The 25055-nt window shown below is 36.0% G+C and overlaps 1 protein-coding gene across 4 annotated transcripts in view; it reads right to left on the bottom strand.

Moving 5' to 3' along the window:
- LOC100258707 (helicase protein MOM1) overlaps positions 1-25055 on the bottom strand; it is a 69833-nt gene that overhangs the window by 33623 nt on the left and 11155 nt on the right. The window contains exons 4-13 of one of the 4 annotated variants that reach the window (XM_010652893.3): positions 22113-22197; positions 21027-21172; positions 18061-18254; positions 17777-17907; positions 17344-17631; positions 9110-9250; positions 2061-2315; positions 1607-1747; positions 1218-1529; positions 446-619 (exon numbers count right to left, since the gene is read on the bottom strand). In XM_010652893.3, coding sequence (XP_010651195.1) covers positions 446-619; positions 1218-1529; positions 1607-1747; positions 2061-2315; positions 9110-9250; positions 17344-17631; positions 17777-17907; positions 18061-18254; positions 21027-21172; positions 22113-22197 — 1867 coding nt within the window. Of the gene's footprint in view, positions 1-445; positions 620-1217; positions 1530-1606; positions 1748-2060; positions 2316-9109; positions 9251-17343; positions 17632-17776; positions 17908-18060; positions 18255-20933; positions 20976-21026; positions 21173-22112; positions 22198-25055 lie in introns of those variants that run through there. The other 3 variants (XM_010652894.3, XM_010652895.3, XM_059737414.1) reach the window with 3 other exon arrangements.

The raw sequence follows: 25055 nt of genomic DNA, 5'->3' as shown, positions 1-25055 counted from the left end.
AACCCCCTGCTCTTTTCCTTCTCTTTTTTCTCCTCTAAAGCTAAGCTCCATGGAGCAACAGAAGGTTTGAACTGAAAACTTCTCATCCTTGCCCTCAGACCAACTAATCCCCACAATCCCTAAGCACCACTACCTCCTAAATACACTTAAGGAATACCTGCACACTCTTGAACTCCTAGTCACAAGATTTCACCAAAAAACTGAGGTTTCAATGTCCATTGCTGTCAGACTTCTCCCAAATGTTAGGGTCTGCTTGGCAACATTTTTTAAACAGTTCTCAAAATTCAGTTCTTGAGATCAAAATACATGGTTAAAAAAGTGGATATCAACACACAAAATAAACCGCTTCAATACACTACAACTTTAAACAAGCAGTGCAATTCTAGAAGTACCAATTGTGCATTGAAATTAGATTAAGACGAATCAAAATCATCAAATCATGTACCTGAAAAAGGATCAGCACTCTTAAACCTCGATTTTTTATCTCAGAAATCATTCTGTCAAGAAGCTGAAGCTTGCCACTTGCATTTATTCCAACATCCAAGTACTCGATCTCTGGAAGACCTTTAGTTAGAAAGCTTTGCAGAGACAAATCCACGATGTAAGGATGATCACAGCACTGTAAAAAAATGTCATATAAGCATGTTCTCAAAATAAACAAGAACCTGCAGTAACAATAGGAAATTAGGAAAGAGACACTGAGTTCCATAGAAACAAGTATTATTGGACAATCTTGTCCTCACTAACAACCCAACACCCACAACCAATCCTCATCCTACAATGCAGTGCTTTCACAAGTAGAGGTTGTAAATAATATTAAACAATTGAAACGTAACTATTCTAATAAAAGAGAAAAGTCAATCCAGGCGCTAATTCTGATATAAGAGAAATGTTAAACATAAAGGCAAGAAGGAATGTTGCCTTAAAATTGAGTGATAAGTTTCCTTTCTACAAGTAGAAAAAGATTATCCAACTGTGTGAGTAGATAGATTTAATTGGGCTGTTATTTTGACTTTAAATCATTCAGGGAATTTCTTGATCAAATTACAAAGTACAAATGAAGAGAGTAGGCCATAGATTTCAAGCAACATTCAATCTCAATGATGCAAAGCCTATGGGGAATAAAATTTCTACAATTTTAGACACTCCAACACATGGGTAAAATAGAATAAGGTTCGCTTCAATGTAAGCTGAAAGAAACATCAGTTGGGCCTAACCTTTCGAGTAGATATAAGAACATCACGGAGAGCCCCAACAGGATCATTCTTTGAACATGAGCAAAGTGATATAGTGTTTGAAAGTAGAGTACCACAATATTGCTCAAGTTGAACATTAGATAATGGAATAGGAACCCAATACTCAACAAATCTAGAAGAGTCTGACTTGCAATCATATGCAATAAACTGTGACAACCTCTCCTTTAATATACTAACACTGTCATTGTAGTCAGTTTTCAAAACATTGCTGCTATTTACATCATTGCCAGAGTCAAGAAATGACAGCAGATTCACAAACTCCAATGTACTCTCCTGCAAAATCCAGTAAAATTCCATAAGCAAATATGTGACAAAACAGAATTTAATTTGAAGCAGATGAGGAAACATGCCTTTATCTGACCACTGAAAAGAAGAAGCCTTAAATCAGCCACAAGCATCCTATATTCTGCAAAATGTGATGAAATTCTGGGGCGTTGACATTCATCAATTATGACAGCTTCCCATCCCAGGCATTCTAACACTTCTAAATCCTGCAGAAAATTATGTAAAGAGATTAACAACATACCAGCAGCAAGTCACTTTAAGTATGAGTGTAAACATGCTGTACAGATTTGTTTTCAAATTAAAACCATATACTAGTGACATTATTAGATTCAGCAGATGTTGTGACTAATTGTAGAATACATTTACAGCAATAACAAGAGTGAAGAAATGAGACAGAAAGAAAAAACCAGTTAACTTTGGACTAAAAAAATAACAAATAAATAAATAAGACAACCAACACAAAATTGTAATATCTGCAGCTATGTTGAAGACATAAATTTATCTCTTGAAATAAATTACCTCAACAACGACTTCAGGAGGCGCCAAAAGCACTTCAAACATAATGCAACCCCCTTCCTCATAAAATTCCATTGTCCTTATACTTCTCCTTATATCTTTGTTTCCACTATAAACTACAACATTAACTGATGATGCCAAACGAGAGAATTCAGCTTCCCATAGAGGAAGGACACTGGAAGTTGAAATGATGAGAAAAGGCCGACAGACATCAGCCTGTAGAGATAAAATAAACAAAACGACCCTCATAACACGGTCCTGCACACAAAGAATGCATGAGACCCAGCAGGATTTAATATTACTCATAAGTTTTAATCAACCAAGCCATAAAATAATGTCAAAGCCAGAGTTGAAGCCAAATTAGTTGACATATAGAAAACTAGTAGCAATAAGGACGCATTTTGAGGAACTGAGTGAGGAAAGACCACATACAAATGGTTGTCGCAACAATAAAACAAGCTCTGGTACATTTCAAATTAATACTGTCACTTACAAGAAAACAAACTATAAAATTGTGCAAAGAAAATAATTTCAATATAAATACTATGAGTTAGTGGGACAACCCACGGCTCTATTTCTCTCTCTCTTCTCACTCCCACTTTTTTCTATCTCTTTTTGAGATAAATCAAAAATCAACTGATCCAATGCAAGCTCAACATAGTGCCTACTCCAAAAGGGAATAACTTCCCTGCATCAAAACATATAAAGATTATTCATGGTACCTTACATGAAACTCCTTGGTCAACAACAAAATATTACGCTAAAATAAGCCCATTAAAGCTTGGATAGAAAATGCCATTAGTTCTTAAGTACACTAAGCAAGTTAGTTCATTTTCACATTCCTCTTCCCTCTTTTAGCTCCTTCAATTAACTCTCCATGCCCATCATATTATTCTCATGTGTCCATCTTATTTTGATGAATAAAGAGACAATATAATAATGAAAAGAGGCACTTCAAGGAAGCACCCCTAAGTATACAGGAGGTATACAAAAAAACCTTTACCCATGGCCTATCCAATCAACAAAATCTACAACTGAAGTGGGACCAGAAACAAAAAGACCCCTGGACCACGCCCACAGATTACAAAGTAAAACCGATTTACACCCCTGAAACGTATGCTCTACATTCTCAAAAGCCCTACTGTTTCTTTCCTTCCAAACAATCCAAAAGAGGCACAAGGGTGCTGCACGCCACACTTTCCTCCTTTCCTTTCCCACACAAGGCCCTAGCCACCCCAATAACGCTTCTCTTATTGAATAGGGGAGCACCCATGAAACTCCAAATAGAGAGAAAAGAAAGCTCCACAAACATCTGGCCAGCCCACAATGCAAGAGTATGTGATCAATGGATTCTTCCTCTACCAAACACAAATAGCATCTATTAGCCAAGGAGAACCCTCTTCTTTGAAGACGATCCAATGTTATGGACTTTTTCCATGTGGCCTCCCAAACAAAAAAACTTACCCTCGGCGGCACCAAAGAATTCCAAATGATATTTGCAGGAAATTCTTCACGTCTTTCCGGGTCCAAGTCCTTGTAAAGAGACTTAACTGAGAATCTTTTGTCCTTTGCCTTAGTCCAAATTACTTCATCTTCCACATCACTGTAAACTCTCCTCCCTTGCAACCTCAAAAGAAGGCGCTCCACCTCAATTACCTCCCAATCATTAATACTCCTAGAGAACCTAGGAGCCCACACTCCCCCTCCAGAATGACTCCATACATCCGCTACCCAAGCCTCCTTATCCAAGGATATAGCATATAGAGAAGGAAAAAGGGAATACAACTTATCATCACCACACCACTTATCCTCCCAGAATCTAATCCTCCTACCATTTCCCACAGCATAAGCCAAATTGTTGCCTACCGCTTCCCACCCTCTCCTAATCGCTTTCCATAACCCAACCCCAAAACTTCCTCTCACAACACAAGACCTCCAACCGCCCTCTTCTTCCCCATACTTTGCACTTATGACTTGCCTCCATAAAGCTTCCCTTTCCACCGCAAAACGCCAACTCCACTTACAAAGGAGAGCCTTATTTAGCAACGCCAAGCTCCTCACACCCAAACCGCCCTTTCGTTTATCTGAACATATAATAGACCATTCCACTAAATGAGGCTTCCTTTCCAATGCCCCACCACCCCACAGAAAATCCCTTTGGATACGCTCCAATCTCAACCTCACGCTTCTTGGCATCTGAAACAGGGACATACAATAGATAGGCATGCTGGACAGAGTGCTCCTGATCAAGGTCATTCTGCCCCCCTTGGAGATATACTGCCTTTTCCAAAAAGAAAGCCTCTTCCTCAACCTTTCCTCAACTCCGTCCCAAGTAGCCACCTCCTTGAAACGAGCCCCCAAGGGAAGACCCAAATAAGTAGAAGGAAGCCTGCTAACCTTGCATCCAAACTCAAGCGCCACCTCCTCTACGTTCTCCACTCTTCCCACCGCAATGATTTCACTTTTGTCTAAATTCACCTTCAACCCTGACATTGCTTCAAACCACATAAGGAGCCAACTCAAATAGGACACCTGATCAGTGGAAGGCTCACAAAAAACTAAGGTGTCATCCGCAAACAGCAAATGAGTGATCTCCACTCCCCCCCCTCCTCTACCACTGAGATGCCACCCCGACAAAAACCCCCCCTCCTTTGCTCTCTTCAGCAAGCAACTAAGAGCCTCCATAACAATCACGAACAAGTAGGGGGAAAGGGGATCCCCCTGTCTCAAACCCCTAGAACTTTTGAAAAAACCTGAGGAAGTACCATTAATCAGAACAGAGAAGCTGACAGTCCCAATACACCACTGAATCCAGCTGATCCACTTAGCTCCAAAGCCCATCATTTCCATCAACCAAAAGAGAAAACTCCAATTCACATGGTCGTATGCTTTTTCAATATCTAGATAGGCATGCGTGGATCTCTTTTGGTCTTTCAATATTTGCCTCAATTTGTTTAGGAAAGGTCATTCGTAGAGCAGGTGGAAGCATCTCCAACTTCAATTCAGCATCTTCAGTTAATTCTATGAGCAGCAAGCTATCAGCTTTAAGTAAAGAAAATAATCATCAAGTATCTTGTTTTCATCAACCTTAAGATTCACAGCACCTCAATCTCATCTTATTGAAGATGTGCTTCATGTCAGCCTAAAATCATTCAATTTTTCAACAACAAATTTGCCTCGACATTCTTAATAATTTCAGTAGCTCATTATCAGTCATGCATCATAACTCAAAAGTCCATCACATGTTGTTTGCACCCCAAGTAACCACATGTTCTTCTTGGAACCCTGTTCCTCATCAAACCTATCAAATGAACTCTCAGCTCTCTAGGAACTCTAAACAACTATCTAACAAGAAATCCTGATGTCTAGGACCTAAACCCAGGAAACAATTAGTGCATTCTGTTATATTATTGTTATTGCTTTCTATAACTGAGAGCCAATGCATAAATAAGGCCTAAAAGAATGACAACCAGAGTTCAAGGCTTTACAGTGAAAGTAAAAAAAAAAAAAAAAAATACAATAAACAGAAGAGCCACAATACAAACTTTAATAACTCAATGACCACAATAACATAAAAAAATTCCATATAAAATTTCCTTCCAATAGCAAAAAACAATCCTACAAACATATAGATTTTTTTTTTTTTTTTAATCAGAAAACAAAACATATTCATTAAAATGTATAAAAGTACAAGTGGAGGATAAGAAATCCTTTTTAGATTTACAAAATCTGATAAAAAACAGAGGTGGAGAAATCAGACACCTACTCCAATGGATATCAAAATGGTATAAGAGGAGACAACATAAAGAAAAACAACTAGACATTCCTTCGAAGTTTGTGCAACTCCTACAAAAAGTCTCTTATTATTGCTCCTCTATTTGCTATCTTAACCCTTTTGAACTACATATCAAAATCCAATCGAGTTGTATAACATTGAGAGGAATCCCCTTGAAAGTTGTAGTAGTAGAGGCCCAAAAAGATGAATAGAAATAGATTAGATTAAATATATTTGAAGTCCTCCACTTGCCCTTAAAGATCCTTGCATTCCTTTCTCGTCATACCATCCAAATCAACGTAAAGCAAATGATTTGTTATAGAACTTTGCCTCTAAAAGTGTTAGGCAAACCCCTAAAAGAAATAGTCATCATGTCACTAATATTTCTAGGAGGAACCCAATTCAATCAAACTAGTCTAAATAGCTTGTGCCATAACCCAAAAATCATCAAACAATGTGAAAAGGGTGATTAATTGATTCTCCACTTCTCATACATAAAGTAGAATGATCCAAACTAAGGGCTTTGAAAGGTCTTCTCACCTAAAGTGAGTCATTTACATTTAGCCTCTTATTGACCACTAACCAAGTAAATGCCTTAACCTTTGATTAGGCTTTGATTTCCATATGAATTTGTAGAAGAGAAAAAAAAACTAGAGCTAATTGACTAGAAAAGGCTAAGAAGAACTATTTGATTGTAAATAAGCCAGAAGATGATAATGACCAAACTCCCACATCTAGGGAAGACAGCAGTAGGTTCACAAGAGTGAGAATGGACATGAGACTTTCCAGGTCCTCTATCTCTGACTTAGTGAGGTTTCAAGAAAAGTTAAAGACGAATAGGAGTGGAGGATAGATGAAATAGGAGAATTTCTAACTAATGTAACTTTGTAATGATTAAGAATTGAGTAATCAAAGGTTGACCAACCCCCATCCCACCACAAGTCTTCCCAAATAACGAATCTTTGTTCTATTACCCATCAATAAACATGTATGACTAGAGAAAATTTGGAAACTTGAGCAATGACCTTCCAAGAGCAAGGATGCAACCACTTAACTAGAATATTTGCATCCCAACCGTTGGAATGTCCCATAAATGCTCAATATAACCTTATCGAAAAAAGTGGTACTTTCCCTAGGAAACCTTCCAAGTCAATTCCCTAAGAGGGCCCTATTCCTCAAAAATATCCTCTCAAACTCCAACCCTTCTTCTTCCTTAGGATTGCACACTTGACTCTATCTCATAAGATGATCTCTCTTTCCCTCCCTAAACCTTGATCAAAGAATTTCCCTTTGAATTTTCTCAATTCTTGTTGCTACTAACAATGGGATCTTGAACAAATAGAGTAAATGACTAGGGATGCGAGACAAACATGACCATATTGAAGTTATTCTTCTGCCTAAGAGAAAGAATATTTTTGTCATCCATCCAATCTCTTTAAAATTTTGTCTATGACCACGTCCCAAAAGACACTAGTCTTATGATTCCCCTCTAGTGAAGACCCTAATCGATTAAAGGTCACTTAGAAAATTTACACTTTAGCATCAAAACCAATCTAAAGATCCGATCCCAACTTGTGTTGATTCCTAACATATTTTTTTCTAAATTGATCTTAAGTCCTGAAATGCACCAAAAAATCAAAAGGATAAACTTAAGGTTTTGCAACTCTTCTGCACTGACACTAGAAAAAACAAAAGATAGTGTCATCTGCAAACTAAAAATGACACCCTAGTTTTGCACCTCCCTGCTAGGAACCCTTCCAAAATACCAGTCTCCTTTGCTCTTATCAACATCCTACTTCAAATTCCACTGCAATGATGAAAAGGAAAGGGGAAATGGGTTTCCTTGCCTTAAACCTCTAGTTGCTTTAAACCATCCTTTGGCTTTTTGTTCACTAAGAAGGCAAAATTTGTTGAAGACATATATCCCCTCATCCATGATCTCCATCTAGTACTAAACCCCTTTCTTTCTAGTGCACAGTCCAAAAAACCCTAATCCAAATGGTCATTGGCCTTCTTTATTTTGAAGACCTCTTTTTCTTCCCCTAATATCCTTTTCTCATCCACCATTTCATTGACTATTAATACTAAATTAAAAATTTGTCTCCTCTCAAAGAGTTCCCTAGAAAAAAAGGACGGTTTCATAAAGGACACTTCAGACGCAAACTGAAAGAACTTTAGTCATGATCTTTTACAAGCTTGTAGCCAAGTTGCTAGGTCTAAAGTCTGATATTTTGATGACTTGACTCCTCCAAACATATAGATAGCAATACAATTTTATTAAGCTTCCACCCATCATCTCCAGTGCCCCAAGCATACTTCCACTTCACATTTTCCAATTTCCACAATCTCCAAGCTAGATATGAAACAATTGCACTCCTCTCTTCCTCCCCCTTTCCATCCTACTCCCCCTTTCTACAAACTTTCCATGTTAACTGAGCAGTTCCTGCTTCATTGTTCTCATAATTACCCCAAAACACTTCAAAGACTGAAAAACATTGACCACAAATCATGGCCATCAGGTAATGCAAGGACAAACAGCCAGCACTCTCCTCATCCATTTTACATATGCAGCACCAATTTGGATCAGAAGTGCATTCCCAAAAATTATCATTAAAGAAATTAATATTACCTCCAAAAGAGCAAATTATTTTTGGCATGAACCAACTGCTAAAATATATAAAGGTTGTAATTTCCTAGAAGTTTAAGGATGGGTGAACCTAAATATCAAATACGTATACACTAGGTCTTTCAGGCTTCATCTTCTGATTAAACTTCAGACACTCTAAAAATAAACATGATCTGCAAACAAAATTCAATAATAAAATAACTTGGGGGAAGGATTCAGAACATTAACATGAAAAGGAAAGGAACGGCAAAATTCACATATTTCATAGAAGTGCAGGTAAAGCATGTTTAGGTAAAATCCTAAAACAGGGCATCAAAACACCATAGTAGCTCTTCAGAAAAAAACAGGAAGAAGAAAGAATGACACAAATATTCGGAAAAAAAAAAATAGTAAATAAAGCTCCTAATAGACAGGTATATCAGGTGTTTTGCCCCTGGAGTTCTAAGTCAATTTCACACCTTTATTGGGCATTGTGCCCCATTATTAATCACAAGTTTCAACAAATCATTATTGAATATTGGCATTCAACATGAACAGGATCCTTCTTTTAATAGTGTTTTTCTATTTTTTTATGAAACAAATTCTTGAAACATGAACAGAATCTTCAAAAACATTGGAAGAGAAATGTGATGGCAGTTTGATCAATCTCACATGGTCATCAATGACAATAGCATTCAGCCCCTTGTGCCAATTCTCACGAAGTTTGTTAACGCAGCTTAGATGATTATCATCAATTCCAATTGAACCTGCACCAGGCAACTTCGAAAGTTTGACTAACGAAGCTTTCCTTCCCTGCAATACTTGGAAATAATTACTATAAACTAATAAGCCAAGTGGAAAATTAGAAGTAACACACAAATTCCCATCCTATAACAAGAACTAGAGTAAATTTCGCAGTGAAAGCATGGAAACAAGTATGTTTTAAGGGAACTGATACAAGAATAAAATTTTCATCCTACAATAAAAATTGAAAAGAGTAACCTTGCAAAAAAATTTGGTCTAATGAACATTCCAGGGTATTCTACCAATAATGATAAAAACGACCAATACAAATCAAACATGTTGTGGGCATAAAAAACTGAGATAATGTCTCAAATAGAAACTCCCACTGTCACTTTACACCGACAAATCCAAAATCCTAATTTTGTGCAGCTCAAAAAACAGCATAAAGAAGTTTGAATTGCAGCTCAAAGCTCATATTTGCAAGGCAACTTTTCCCAACTTTCTCCGTTTGTGTATTACCGAAGAAATTATTTATTACACCAACTAGAATTCAGCAGCCACTATTAGGAAATGATGTTAAAAAACTTCAAAGAAGATGAAGACTGAGGCTTGATGGCTTGAGCTTCAGATCCCTTGCCAAAGAGGATAGGGATTGCTCAGGGAAAGATTTCACAGAGGACAAGGTGGTGGCAGCCTTCAGTAAGTTGAATGAGATAAGGTCCTCCAATCCAAATGGTCTTACCATGGCTTTTTGGCAGTAGAATTGGGAAGCTCTTAACAAAGATTTAATGGCAGTGTTTTATGTGTCAAAAAAATGGTTTCAGAGGAGCTTAAATGCTTCATTCTTAATGTTGCTCCTGATGAAAGGGTCAAGCAGAACAGCTTGAGGATTTTAGGCCTATCAGCTTGGTGGGGGAAGTGTGTGTAAATTGATTGCTAGTATCCTGGCTCTAAGTATGAGAAAGGTAATTGGCAAAGTGATTTCAGAATCTCAAAATATGGAAGGCAGGCAGATCGTTGCTGCAAACCAAGACTACAGATTCACAACTAAAAAGCAGCATTACAGAGGTTGTCCACAAGGTGGATATTGAAAAGTTCATAACCATGTTAATTGGTAATTTCTATTCTATCTGCTCTTCCATATGGGGATTGAGAAGATTAGAAATAAGAGCATGAACTTCTTCAGCCTGGTTTTCTGCTATTGTCAAAGGAAACCCATCAATTCCTTAAATAGCACCAAGGGATTATGCCAGGGGGATCCAATCCCCATTTTCATGTTCATTATAGTGATCAAAGTTCTCAGCAGATTGACCGAGAGGACTGACATTTACTACTTTTCATCAGGAAGCATCCATGTGAAGCAGAATTGGGTCAGTTGGGATACCTCCAAGATGTTTTGCTTTGTTTTGAGGCTGTTACCAGGCTGATGGTTTAACGAGTGAGCTCATTCCTGTGGATCATTTGGAAAATTTATACTCTTGGGCAGAGCGATTGGAACCTAGTGTTGGTAAGCTGCCTACTTATCATGGTCTTCCTCCGCTAGCTTCAGTCCAGGCTAAGTTGGGGCCAGATCCCAATTTGAAGAGGTCTGAGCAGAGATTAGCCACTTGGAAAATTCAGTACCTCCCTAAAGGAGGTGAAGTTGCTCTGATAAGAGCACCCTTTCAGGTTGACACCACGGTGGCAAACATGGGGCTTAGAGAGGAGGATAGTGCTTTGCATCATAGTGGTTAACTTGTAAAACATATTGTGCATCATTTTTTATTTTTCTGTATCGTGTCTCTTAAGTTTTTTTCTATATGGTGAAAAATAAATAAAAAAATATACATATATGTGCACATGTATTGGAAGTTTGAAGTATAGAGTAATATACAACCAATTTTATGAAAGATGGTAGGATTTAAAGAGTTAGACTAGATCGTACCGTATACAAACAATGAATATTAAGTTTGGAAAAGTTATAACTTTTCCAAAATATAACTTTAATATATAGGCCCATCACAAAATTCACAAAAATGAACTTCTTAATAGATATGATCTTTAGCTCCAAATTCTAACAAGTATATGTACTTATAACTTTTCATATTCATAATTATTCCTTGCCCACCAAAAAGAAATCCGTAATAATATATCAATTAAAAGTTTCTATTCACTAATCACCATCATTTTCAATATCAACATTCAAATAATTTAAATAATTTAAATGAAAATTTTCTAATATACATTGTAAAAATAAATTTATTTAACTCTAATATGGCTTTTGATAACAAGAATGCAACTTTTTATGTAGGATACCTCCTTTTCTCTTTAATGATCAATTTCTAACCTTTTTGTACATTTAAAACAACTAATATAATAATTCTTTTAACAAAAAAAATTTGAATTTGATTTTTCTTATAAATTATGAAAAATAGTCAAGGTGTATGTATCATTGTATTGCTATATCACATATTGTATAGTGTATCATATATGCATCATAAGATATACTTTAAGATAAGATACAAATTGTGATATGTATCCATTTCCATTTTTAAACAAAAGTAACATGTCATTGAATCATATCGTGTATCGTATGTTTTTAATAACCATGCTTTGCATTGTTTAGAGATTCAGATGAGAAAACCTTTTTTTGGGTGGTGTGGCTACCTTCTACTAAAACTAAGGTTCCAAAAGCTATATATTGCTAGATAGAGGCCTTGGCATCAAAGGTTGTACCTTTGGTATCTAAGGTTCTTTGAGGGAATTTCAAGATTAGAAAGTAGAGATGATAGGAAAGATCCTTATATCTTGTGGGACATTAGGAAAGGTTGTAATAATATGAGACTCAAAAAGTTCAGTTGTTCCAAGGTGGTCACAAGGTCGGTTTTAGTAACTATTAAGCCGCTTTCAACTTAAGAAGAGATGTTTTGGCTTACCTTAGTTTATGGTCCCAACAATTTCAATCTTAGGATTTGGATGGAGCTACAAGACCTCTTTGGCCTAACCTTTCCGAAATGGTGTGCAGGGGGGATTTTAACATCATAAGAAGAATCTTGGAAAAGTTACGTGGCTCCAATCTAACCTCTAGTATGTGAGGTTTTGATGGCTTCATAAGAGAGTGAATTAATCAATCTCCTTTTAGAAATGTGTCTTTTAATTGTTTCAATATGCAAGAATTTCCCTTATGTAAGAGGTTGAATAGATTTTTATTTTCAAATTAGTGGGAGCAAAGGTTCTCAAAGCCTCCAACAAGTGCCCCCTAGATTGACCTTTGATCATTGCCCGATCGTCCTAGACACCAATCCATTTAAGTGGCATCCAACTCCTTTGAGGTTTGAAAACATGTGGTTGCTCCATCCAAATTTTAAGGAAAGATTTAGTTTTTTTTTTGGAGTGAGTGTCAAATTGAAAGATAGGAAGGTTATAAATTTATGAAGCTACAATTTGTTAACTCAAAATTGAAAGAATGGAATAAGGTATCTTTTAGAGATTTAAGGGAGAAAAAGAAGAACAATCTTTCAAGCATTGTCAACATTGATACTATTGAGCAAGAAGGGAATTTGACCCCTAAACTTTTAGCAACAAGAGGCCTTAAGGAAGGGGTATTGGAATAGTTATTGCTAAAGGAAGAGGTGCATTAGAGGTAAAAAAAAAAACCTATGTCAAGTGGATAAAAGAAGGGGATTGCCAAAAGGATTTCCATAGGGTTGCCAATGGTAGATGAAATTGGAAATTCATAAAGTCCTTGGCATCTAAAGAGACAACATTGAAAACATTTCAGAAGAGATAGTGCAATATTTTGAAAAGTTATACTCCAAGCCCCTTGGTGATTCTTAGAGGCTATTGGATTGGGCTCTCATAGCAACAGAAAGTGATGTGCGGTTGAATCATCCCTTTTCACAAGAGAAGGTTCACAATGCCTCAATTAGACAAGAAAAAGACCCTTAAGCCTGATGGATTCACCATTGCAATGTTCTAGGAGTGTTGAGATGTGCTTAAGGATAACCTACTAAGGGTGTTTCTAGAGTTCCACAATAATGGGGTAATAAACTAAAGCACCATGCTACTTTCATTGCTCTTGTGCCAAAAAAGAATCAAACCAATAAAATCTCAGATTTCAAGCCTATGAGCTTAGCCACTAGTTTGTACAATACCATAGTTAAGGTTCTATCTGGGAGTATCCGAAAAGTCCTACACGAACCATCTATATCTCCCAGGGAATTTTTGTGAGTGCGGGTCAATCTTGGATGTAGTTTTAATTGCTAATGAAATGGTGGATGAGAAACAACATTTAGGAGATAAGGAGAAGTCTTTAAAAGGCCGATGACCATGTGGATTGGGGTTTTCTAAATCATGCATTAGAGAGAAAAGGGTTCAGTTCAAGATGGGCGTCTTGGATGAGGTGTTGCTTTTCCTCGACAAGTCTTGTGATCTTAGTAAATGCAAATGCCAAAGGATGAACTAAGGTAACCAGAGCTTAAGACAAGGAAATCCTCTTTTCCCATTCTTGTTCACCATTGCAACTAATGTTTTAAGTAGAATGGTGCTAAGAGCAAAGGAAAGTGGTTTGTTAGCGGGCTTCTTAGTGGGCAAGAACAAAACTAGGGCGTCTCATTTACAATTTGAAAATGACACCATTTGTTTTCTCTAGAGCTTCTTTAGTAGACCTTCAAAACCTCAAGCTAATCTTTTTGGTTTTTGGGCAAATATCAAGGCTTAAGATCAATTTAGACAAGAGCAATCTCTTTGGTATCAATACAAGCCCACACCTAATCTCCAGGTTGGCTTTGATGCTCGAATGTAAAGTCTCAAATTGGCCTTTAACTTACCTACATCTTCCATTAGAACCCAAAGGCAAGTAATTTTTGGGATCCAATTATTTGAAACAATATTAAGAAAGTTGGATGTGTCAAAAAAAAGCCTTTTTGTCACTAAGGAAATAATAACTCTAATTCAGTCTTGTATGTCCCACATTCCTGGTTATTTTTTATCTATTTTCAAGTCTCCAACATAAGTAGCTTTAAAGATCGAGAAATTGCAAAGAGATTGTCTTTGCTTAAGGGTTGAAAAAAAAATCATGTTATTAGTTGGGACCACAGTTTGAAATGTCACGAAATTTCAGCAAAAAATCGCCAATATTTCACTTATCGGAGAGGACTGACACGATATTTCACACCAATAATCAATCGGCAGATTTTTCACCGATCTTTTGACAATATTGCTGATAATTTAGTATTTATTGACATTTTCCCCGATTTTTCAAGAAATTTCCCGATTTATCGATTGGTCAACACGCAGTCAAGCCCTCAGCCCATTAATCAATGCACTCACGGTCAAGCCCCTTCACAATTTTTGCCTATCGTTGCAGCCAAGGAGAATCAAACCCAAACCAAAATGTTTGGGTTGAAACCTAGCTATCATTGGGCCAAGCTCACTTTTGTTAATATATATTCAATTTAAATATGTTAAAGTTCATTATTAAAAAAAAAATTCTAATTATTTTATTTTAAATATTATTTAATTGATTAATAAAAGGATAAAAACCAACATTATAATTTTCTTAACAAGTCTTTTTTTATATCATTTATATCATAATTAAATATAAAAAATATAAATATTAAAAAATCATATATACATCATCATTTATTTTACATTATTAAATGCATTTGAATTAAATAAATTACAGTTTTAATATTAAATGTATCATCATTTATCTCATTAATCCTATTTTAAAAAATTCCTATCACTTCACTTTTAAATTTGATAATAATAATAATAATAATAATAATAAAGTTCTAATATTTTATAAATTAAAGTTAATTTGATAAGATAAATAATAAATCATATATTAAGACCCATATATCCTTGTTTACCGATATTTTTCTCCTTAATCATACCTATGTCAATCACATTAACAAAATAACTTTAACATATGTATTTTTACTTATTTTATCATTTTTTTTTTTAGTTTTTCCAAATATTTTCATAAATTTTGAATAATTTTCGCTTCACCGATATTTTTTCGATATTTCCAATATATCCACAAAATCCAAGTATCGACATATCCGTGTTTACCGATATTTCAAACTATGGTTGGGACCTAATGTGTAGACCTAAGGAATCTAAAGGACTGGGGTTTAGAAAGATTTTTGTAAGGAACAATGCTCTCCTAGGAAAGTGGCTTTGGAGGTTCCTTATGAAAAGTTATGCCCTTTGGCATATGGTTACTTTGAATATTTATGGGACACATTCCATTGGATGGGACACTAACATTTTAGTTAGATGTCATATTGGTGCCCTTGGAAAATCATTGCTTAGGATTTTCAAGAATATTCCTCGCACATTTGTTTCATGGTGGGTAATGAGAGAGAATTCTATTTTGGGAACACTTATAGTAGAGGAATCAACTACTACGTTCACAATTTTCAAGTCTTTATAGAGTTGTCACAATTAAAAATCCCACCATTTCAATTATACTTGGTCACTCTTCTTATTTTTCTTGGAACCTTAATTTTGATTGCAACCTTATTGACTTGGAGATTAAGGACTTTGAAAAGCTCATGTCTTCACTCGCTTTTGTGCACTTGTCTCCATCTATACTTGATACAAGATCTTAGTCTTTGTCTTATTTAGACTTATTTGTAGTTAAATCATTCCTTATAGCTTTATCCAATGCATGAAATCTAGTCCCTTTCTCTTCAACTGAATTTTTATGGAAATCTATAGTCTCATCTAAGGTCAAGACCATTTCTTGGCTAGTGACGCATAAGAAGATTAATATCAATGATGTGCTACAATTGAGAAGATTTTTCAAATCCCTTAATTGTGCATATTATGTATGGGGAGTTGAGAGATGATTGACCATCTCTTTTTACATCGTCCACTTTAGGGTTTTGGCAAAGGTTATTTAGACAAGCCAGGATTAGGTCCTACTCAGGAGCATATGCGACATGATGATCATTTCTTATAAGGGTTTAGGGAGCTCCAGTAGAAGCAAGACCCTATGGCATATCGCTTGTCTCACTTTGCTTTAGATCGCATGGTGAGAGAGAGATGCTAGAATCTTCAAGGATAAGTGAAAGACTACAAATATGTTATGGGATCTACTTCAATTCTATTCCTCGTTTTGGACCTCTTGTTCTGCCACTTTCAAAGGCATTCTTCTTGATATTATTTAGCTCAATTGGCACTTGGTGTGTAGATTAAAAGGGCTTAGACAACAACAAGAGGAGCTCAATTGGCATTTGGTGTGTAAATTGTGGTTTTCTTAAATGGACTAAACCATGTTGTATATATCTCCTTGTACAATGTAGGAGTTTAGTCTTTTTGATAAGGGTTTTGAAATTATGGGGAGGATTCCTCCTCATGTACTTTTTATTCATAATTAATACATCTTTGGTTTTTTTATCACAATTGTATTTGTGTGAGCACACACAAAATAAGCAGAAGAAAGAAGTGGAGAACTGTTTTTTGTTTGTTCTGATGCATTAAAAAAGAAGGGGAATATGAGGACTTTTGAGGGGATAGAATTCATGATCCACAAAATCAAAGAACAAAGTGCTCACAGTCTTGTGCTGTGGGTGATTCTTATGGAAGGAGGCCATCTCTTGTGCATTCTATTGGTAGCATGGTAGTATTAATGGATAAGGAGATTTTTCATTTTTCTTTCTTGCAGTTCTTTATATTGTGACTCTAAATGCAATCCAAAAAGTTCTTAGCCTGCAATAATTGGCTCAAGGAAGGGGCCCAATACACTTACTGTGTACATGCCTTACTCTCCTTTAGGTGCTTGGTTAATCCAATTCCTTTATCTATTTTAAAAAATAAAAGTGATACAGAAAAGCAAATTCAAAACTTAGTAAGAAGCAAAGGCCATTTTGTTTAACTTTTAAGGAACAAGAAAATGGGCACCTGCAACACGCAATGTAATTGCTGAGAAGGCTAAAAAAAACCAAGGTTATGTTAGCAATAGTGACATGACTTGGCAATTAGCAATGGCAGTGATGAAAATTCTTATTTTTTGAGTCACCAATTTGTGCACGTTTGAAATTGTTGATAGAAATGTTTCAAGAAAGTACCTTTAACACACACATTTAGTGAAATTAAAAAAAAAATGATGAATCAATATATATATATATATGTTCATATATAAATTTCTTTGTTAATGATGTGATGGGAGGCACCTTATCTGTTATGGAAGGATCAGAAGCACTCTTTGCTTTTCGGCGACGATTTTCATACTCCCTTATAAGGCTCTGAGCTTCAGGTGAATTCAGAAATGAAGCATTCTCTAGCTCCCATGTAGCATGCTCATAACCAAGACCACGCCATTTCACAAGCCACTCATAGAGGCAATCCGGGATATCACCAGCCCGCCCAGTATAATAGCCATCACTCTGCTTTGTGGGCATTAACAATCTTTTTTGTAGCAAACGATGTGGCACAGTCCATTCTAGCTTATACCTTATGACCTGGAAAGAAAAAATCTTTTATGAAGAGGTACACTAATATTATGATTTGTGATCCAAATGGATCAAATATTTCACCACAAATTCAATAATCCAAATGATGAAACAGGACAAGTCTGCTAAAACCATACAGTGCAAAATACTTCACCTGATTCTTTCGATTGAATTTTGCCACAAGAGATGGAGCCTCAAGAAGGAGCTGAGATTCTGGTATCCAATGATTGTGCACATGAGCAAGGCCCTTGTATTTAACAAAATACTGCTTCTGCTTTTGCACTCCTTGAAACAAAATAACATATTATCATGTTATTAGCACTAAAAAAAATTAGAAAAAATCCATCCACATGTTAACATCACAACAGGAAGACATAATTAAAAAGTCAAGCAAACAATACTTGAGAATATAACAGATGATGTGTCATTGAACCACACCTTCAGCACTAGGCAACTCCACTTCCCTTGTATCCCAAATTGATTCTACTCCTTCTGATACTGCATGTACACCTAATTCAGTCTTCTTTTTGACACAGAGCATGCAGTGCCAGATTCCGGGTGGAATCTCCCCCAAAGGAGGATCCAGACAAGCAAGGTGGTAGCTTCTTTTACATCCCTTTCCATCACAGCACCTGAAATTGCATGTAAAATATAAGATTGCAAAACATATTAATAGAAGCATTAAATACCTCTGGTCAAGATCATGGGAGAAAATGGCCTTATGACTAAATTTTAGCTTGATAGTAAACTGGCAGCCAGCATTAAAAGATTGTTTTCCAAATTTCTTCAGGATTGCTTCTCGTAAACATGCTACAGTAGCCGATATTCAAGTGGAGGAAGGTGGGTGGCATCACTGGAATCTATGCTTCATTAGAAAGTTTTAGGATTGAGAGTTGGAGTTGGAGTTGATGGGGTTGTTTTATGAACATATCAAATGGTTGTTTGTAGGCAGCTGTGAGGATAAATCCTTCTTTCAATCCCTATCTTCAAGAGCCTCTACCCAATTCCCAGCTAAGGAGATATGGGCTTTAAAGGTGCCTTTGAAGATGTGCTTCTTTGTATGCGGCAAGTGGGAAAAGATTCTTAGGATTGATTGAATTATTACCAAGGGATAGACTTATTACCAAGGGATAGACTTTGGTTAACAGGTGCTTCTTGTGCAAAAAGATAAGAATCAGCAAATCATTTACTTATCCATTGTGATAAGACTAGCATGCATTGATATTTGTAGTTCTCCACATTTTGGCCATCACTGGTATTCCCTTGATCCGTGAAGGATTTGCTTTTGGGCTGTCATAGCAGTTTTGCGGGTAAATAGCATTTGAATGTGTCAAGGTTGCCCATTTATGTTTGTTTTCGTGTATGTAGAAAGAGAGACACAGTAGGGTTTTGAATGATCCAGGGATCCTGCCAGCCAGGGCAAATTGCCAATCCTGCTTTTTAAAAATTTTTTATTTCATTGGTGGCCTAGGGATGGGACAAGTTGTTCTAATGTTTCTATTAGTTATGTCCATAGCCCTGGTGACAACATTTATAATATACTTCCTGCGTACATGGGCCACACCCCCTTTTCGTTAAACATCTATTTTATTTCCTTATTTGTGCAAAAAAAAAAGGATCATAAAAGACATTTGTGTCTGAGATAGACAAAGGCAACCAACACAGCAGCCCAAAATAATATGAACTATAACACACATGTTGGTGCTGAAAATGTTGCCCAACAAGCATGCATAAGGAGTGTCTCACACAGCACCCCCCCACCCCCACCCACAAAAAAAAAACACTAAAAGAAGAGGCATTCATGAATAGTTACACATAGCAACCCACCAAATTTAAACAGAAAGAGCAAGCAATCCTATATAATAATAGGACCTTATATCCAGTCTTGGCTCATGACTGACTGGTTTACCGAGTCTGATACAAACAAGCAAGAACTAATTCATCTTTGGCAGCAAAACAAAACCACAATGTCCATTAAAAAAGAGACAAGGTGAGCTGTCATTCGAGACCTTCATGCCAGATAGATGAGAAGTTGGTAATGAAAGGAAAACACTTAACTACCATTACTAGGACAGGACAGGAACTCTGTAATTGGAGATCAGTATGCTCACAAGCTCACATCGATGATCATGTTGGCAGATAAGAATTGAACATCTCCATAAGTTACTGTTGAACGCATTGAGCAACTCCAGCCCAATGCAACATTTAATAGCTATATTGTATGATTTATCAAATTTTCAAATAAAAAAGCAGGGAACTCAACATCAAAATAAATAAACAGATATAGAATAGCTGATGAAGAATTTCAGTCACTACTGGTGCAGAGCACTGTAAATATGTGGATCAGAATGCTCAGACATCAACAATATCAAAGTAAAGGTACATATTGCTTAAGATAACCATAATACATTTCTAAAAACATCCCAGGAAATTAATCCAAAAATAAATAGAATGCCTGATAGAAAATTCCAGCCTGTAGTGCGTGGCATTCTCAATATGTGGATCAGAATGCTATGATCTCAATGATATCAAAGAGAAGGTACACATTGCTTAAAACAGTATAGCAATACATCATTTATCACAAACAAGTTGAATGGTTTGTTGAAAATGTTCTGTAAATTTGATCATTTTTATGATACATATAGCACTTCTCAGAATAAAGATTACAAAATTTAAAAATTTGCACTTAACAAAAATCTTGAGATATATTACAATACATTAAACCAGTCATGAAAGCTCAGGACGGTTGTTCTCAGACATGTGAAGCTCTCCACTGGCAACTTCTTAAATTAAATTTCACCATCTTGCTCACCACAAATGCAAGCAATCAATTTCATAGCAATCATGAAAGCAATTTTCTATGGGTTCAAGAAAGGACTACATAATTCAATATTATAATTGTCACAAGACCTTAAAAATGAACACTGTTGACTCCAGGCAGGCATTAACCTCCCACTCATAAAAACCACCACCAATGTAAAAGGTCATCTGGCTATATCCCTAATCCCAAATGTTGCAAAAGATTTTCATCCACAATAAATAGCACTAACTCATTTTCAAATTTGCTAGAAATGGTCATTTGAGTTGAATATTAAATGTTAAAACTCAATTTCTTTATCGTAAATTACACACTTGAATTCAACAAATACCAAAAGAACAAAATCCACCCATGAGAAGTAACAGGAATAGTTAAGGAAATTCTAAGACAACAGATGAGAACTGTTCAAAAAGCAAATGAAGGTCAATTCCTGGTTTCTTCTATAGATGAAGATGCTTACAACATTAGTACTACCACAAAAAGGGTTACTGACAAGAGTTTTCCACTGAGTTTGCAGACAACACATGTATTCTACAACTAAAGATACTTGCAAAAATAAATACAACAATGCAAAAGGGTTACCCACAAGAGTTTTCCACCAAGTTTGCAGACAACACATGTATTATGGTCATCGCCAGTTTGACTATCTAAATGAAACTCCTTCTCCTTTATCTTGCTTTCACATTTTTCAGCATATCCTGTGGTCATACATCCTTCAAGTTCCCCTCTATCCTAATGCAAAACATTAGAAAATAACAACACTTACTCCAAGTTCAATGACTCATGAAGATAAAAACTCAAAATTACCCATACATACACAAAGATTGCAAGCAAAGAAATTGAATCTGCTAAATAATTTAGGATCACTAAATAGCCAAAGCAAAAGAACGGAATACCGAGAAGCAAAGTTAATGAATATAAATATACATAAATCCTGCAATCACTAAGCAAAACAATCAAATTAACTATTAGAAAACATTTTTCTACAAAACCAGAATTCTTTGCTTTCCTTTCCCCCAATGTTGTGTGGACAATTGGTCCTCATTGGATCCTCTTTCTTGTCAATGTCCTAGTAGAGCTATAGTTTCATATTTTAATTATCATAATTCAGATTTTGTATCCAACTATGATGAGGACAGTCTCATACGTCTTGCTGTAGTTTCTTGCTTCTTCTCAATGACTTTGAGCAGGTAACTTATTACATATGCCACATCAGCATATTTTCCACATTTATCCGATCAAAATGCATGCTGATAAGAAGTTGATGAAGATTTTTCTTTTCTTTTTTTTGACAATGTTATCAAATTTTAACCCACATATGTGACTAAACCACATGGCATTTTTTAGTGAAACTATAGAGCATGTATCTTGAGATTTGTGCAATATATCCTAAAATAGAGAGAATTGTATTCACTAGGTTACCCTCTTGATGGTTGTTTTCTACTTATGAAAAGATGGATGTGCCTCTCCTCGCCATGGAATCATATTGATTACCCCAGATAAACCAGTGAGGCACAAAACACAAGGATCCTATCATAGTATAGGCTAGGAAGAAGAATAAGTTTGCACATGCTATTGTAAGTATTCATCAAATAACATATTACTCAAAAAGAAGAATATAAGAAAGGTAAACCAGAAGCACAAAGAAAATGTGAGAATAAAAAGAACCAACCTTATGAGCAGAGCTGTCATTTAGGTCCTGGTTTATTTTGGTATTGCAAGAGCAGAACTCCTGGGATGGTGAATCATGGTCTAACCTGCAACCACGTATAACAAATAAGTTTTTCTTTTCTCATTTTGGCATGATACAAACAACTGTAAAGGTTATATCCATTTTCAAACTCAGCACCATATCCATGTCCAAAAACCAGAAAGTAGTGTTCTTGGAGATTATAACACAATCTTCCATTATATAATAGGGTTGAGAAACTGATGTGAGTATGATTACAACAAAATGCACACATTATAATATGAAAAGGTGAAGCATTGACACTAGAAGGTGCTCAAGCTTTTGGCTAAATTTACAGCACTTTGCTCCAGTTTAGATTATGGCAAGCATCTAATTCAACATTAGCCTTTTAAAAAACAAAAAGGCACCAAATCAAATTCAATGCCATTTTAAAATGACACTGCCAGCACATAATTTTAGCAAAAAGTTGTGGAAGGAGGGGATCCCTTCTAATTCCATTATATAAAGCAATGAAGAAAAGAATGGGAGGCATTCAAAAATCAGTATAACCCTATGAGTTTTAACCATATGTTTTCCAAACTATCCCTTCTAATTCCATTATATAAAGCCATGAAAAAAGGAATAGGAGACATTTAAATATTAGTATGTGTGGCACAGGTTATTCAAACAGGCCAGGATGGCGTGGGATCAGCCTAGGAGTTTTTGTAACATGATGACTATTTCTTATATGGGTTTTGGGAATTCCACTAGAGGCAAGACCCTATGGAAGACTGTTTGTCTCATTTTGATTTGGATTGTGTGAATGCTAAGATCTTTGAGGATAAATGGAGGACATCAGAGATGTTATGGGATTTATTTCATTTCTTTACTCTTTTTTGGGCCCCTTGCATTGACAATTTTAAAGGCATTCCTTTAAATGTCATTTAGCTCAGTTGGCATTTGGTATGTACATCATTAGAGTTGGGCTAACAATGAGAGGAGCCTAGCCGGTTTTTAGGAGATGAATTCCTTGTACATTCTTTTGTGATCTTTTTTTTTTTTTTTTTTTGGTACAACTCTCCTTGTATAGCGGAAGTTTTTAGAGTTCAAATCAGGTTTGTGTATTTGTGGGGAGGATTCCTCATTCCTCTCATGAATTCTTTATATGTAATTAATATATCTCTTGTTTCTAATTAGAAAAAAAAATCAGTATAAATCCATGAGTTTTAACCATATGTTTTTAAAACTTCTTTTTTCAAAATTGTCTTCCAATATCCTACCATCGCAAACAAATTTTTAAAGAATACAATCACACTGATTTTCAAATAGCTGATCTCTTAAGTGGGGCTCATAAGATGGTGATGCCCGATTCTTCAAATGAGTATACCACATGGCATAAAAGGCCAAACAGATACTGTGTGGCTGTTAAAAGAAGAAAGGTCATGGCCACATATTTCCTATCATCCGCCATAATGACATTATGTAGTTGCAACAAAATTTGAAGTGAAAATATTGAAAAAGTAATAACTATGTTCAATTTTCTTCAAAACCTTTTTGATCCAAAGATTGAGGAACTAACTAGCCTTCTTTCTTCTTTGCTACATGTTCACCAATCACCTTCCTTCCTAGATGAAAGGGTTTGGTCATTGACACCCTTAGGACCCTCCTCAATGAGCTCTTTCATAAAAGCTCTCTTAGCCTCTCTTGTCACTCATGTCTTAACCTCTTTTGCTCCTACTAAGTTAATTTAAAACTCAAAAATTTCACCCAAGGTTAAGGCTTTCACATGGATCGTGGCTAATAAGAAAGTTAATACGAAAGACTTGCTTTAGTTGAGGAGGTTGTACAAAGCTCTAATCCCAGACCAATGTGTTATGTGTTTGAATAGTGAATCAGTCTATCATCTTTTTCTTTGTTGTCCTACAACACTAGAACTTTGGCATAGATTGCTTGGAGTCAAAAAAAAGAAACAACCTTCCCACTAAAAGTAGTATGGAATCTATGGGTGCCAACAAAAGTAGGCTTCTTTGCTCGGGAAGTAGCCTAGGGAGAATTTTGACTCTAAATCAACTAAAAAGAAGGGGATGGGCATTGGTAAATAATGCAATATTTGTAAGGTGGAGGAGGAATCTATAGATCATGTTCTTCTTCATTGTGTTGCAACAAGAAAATTACAGTAGTTATTATTCTCATTATTCATAATAGAACGTGTGATGTTTGCTATGGTTAAAGAAACATTATCAAGGACCTTTAGGAGTAAGAAGCGCATAAAGGTGTGGAAGGCAACTCCCTTGTACTTATTTTGAACCATCTAGAAAGAGAGGAATCATAGAATTTTTGTCAATGAAGAACAATCAATTTAAGTTCTCAATAATTCCTTTCTATGCTCTCTCTGGCTTTGTGCAAGAAAGTCTTGTGAGGGGTGCATCAATGTCCATACAGATTTTTTTTTTTGATAAGTAAAGTAAAATTCATTTAAAAAGAGACGCCAGAAAAGCGACTCAAGGTATACAAACCTATGCACGGTATACAAACCTATACACCCACCACCCAAAAGGCCAAAGAAAAAGAAAGAAACCCAAAGACCAATTGGCCTAAAAACAACCTTAAAATGATCCTAACCAATCAATAAAGTTAACCAAAGATTGAGAGCATTCGACTAAAAACAGCTTAGCCTCATACCATAGAGAGAGGATAAAGGAATATTTCAATCTCTGAATTGACAGCTCATTATCCTTGAAAGTCAACCTATTCCTCGCCTTCCAAACCGTCCAAAAAATATGAAGAGGAGCAACTCTCCACACCTTTCTGTGCTTTTTGCCCACAAAAGAACCCTGCCAGCTGAGAAGTGTCTCTCTAACTGAGGAGGGCATCACCCAAGACACCCCAACCAAGGTATAAAGTAACTCCCATAAGGTCCTTGTTTTTGAACAATGAAGAAGCAAA

Source organism: Vitis vinifera, chromosome 6 (genome assembly GCF_030704535.1).
Source record: "Vitis vinifera cultivar Pinot Noir 40024 chromosome 6, ASM3070453v1".
Lineage (NCBI taxonomy): Eukaryota > Viridiplantae > Streptophyta > Magnoliopsida > Vitales > Vitaceae > Vitis > Vitis vinifera.
This window is presented reverse-complemented; position numbering and strand designations above follow the sequence as displayed.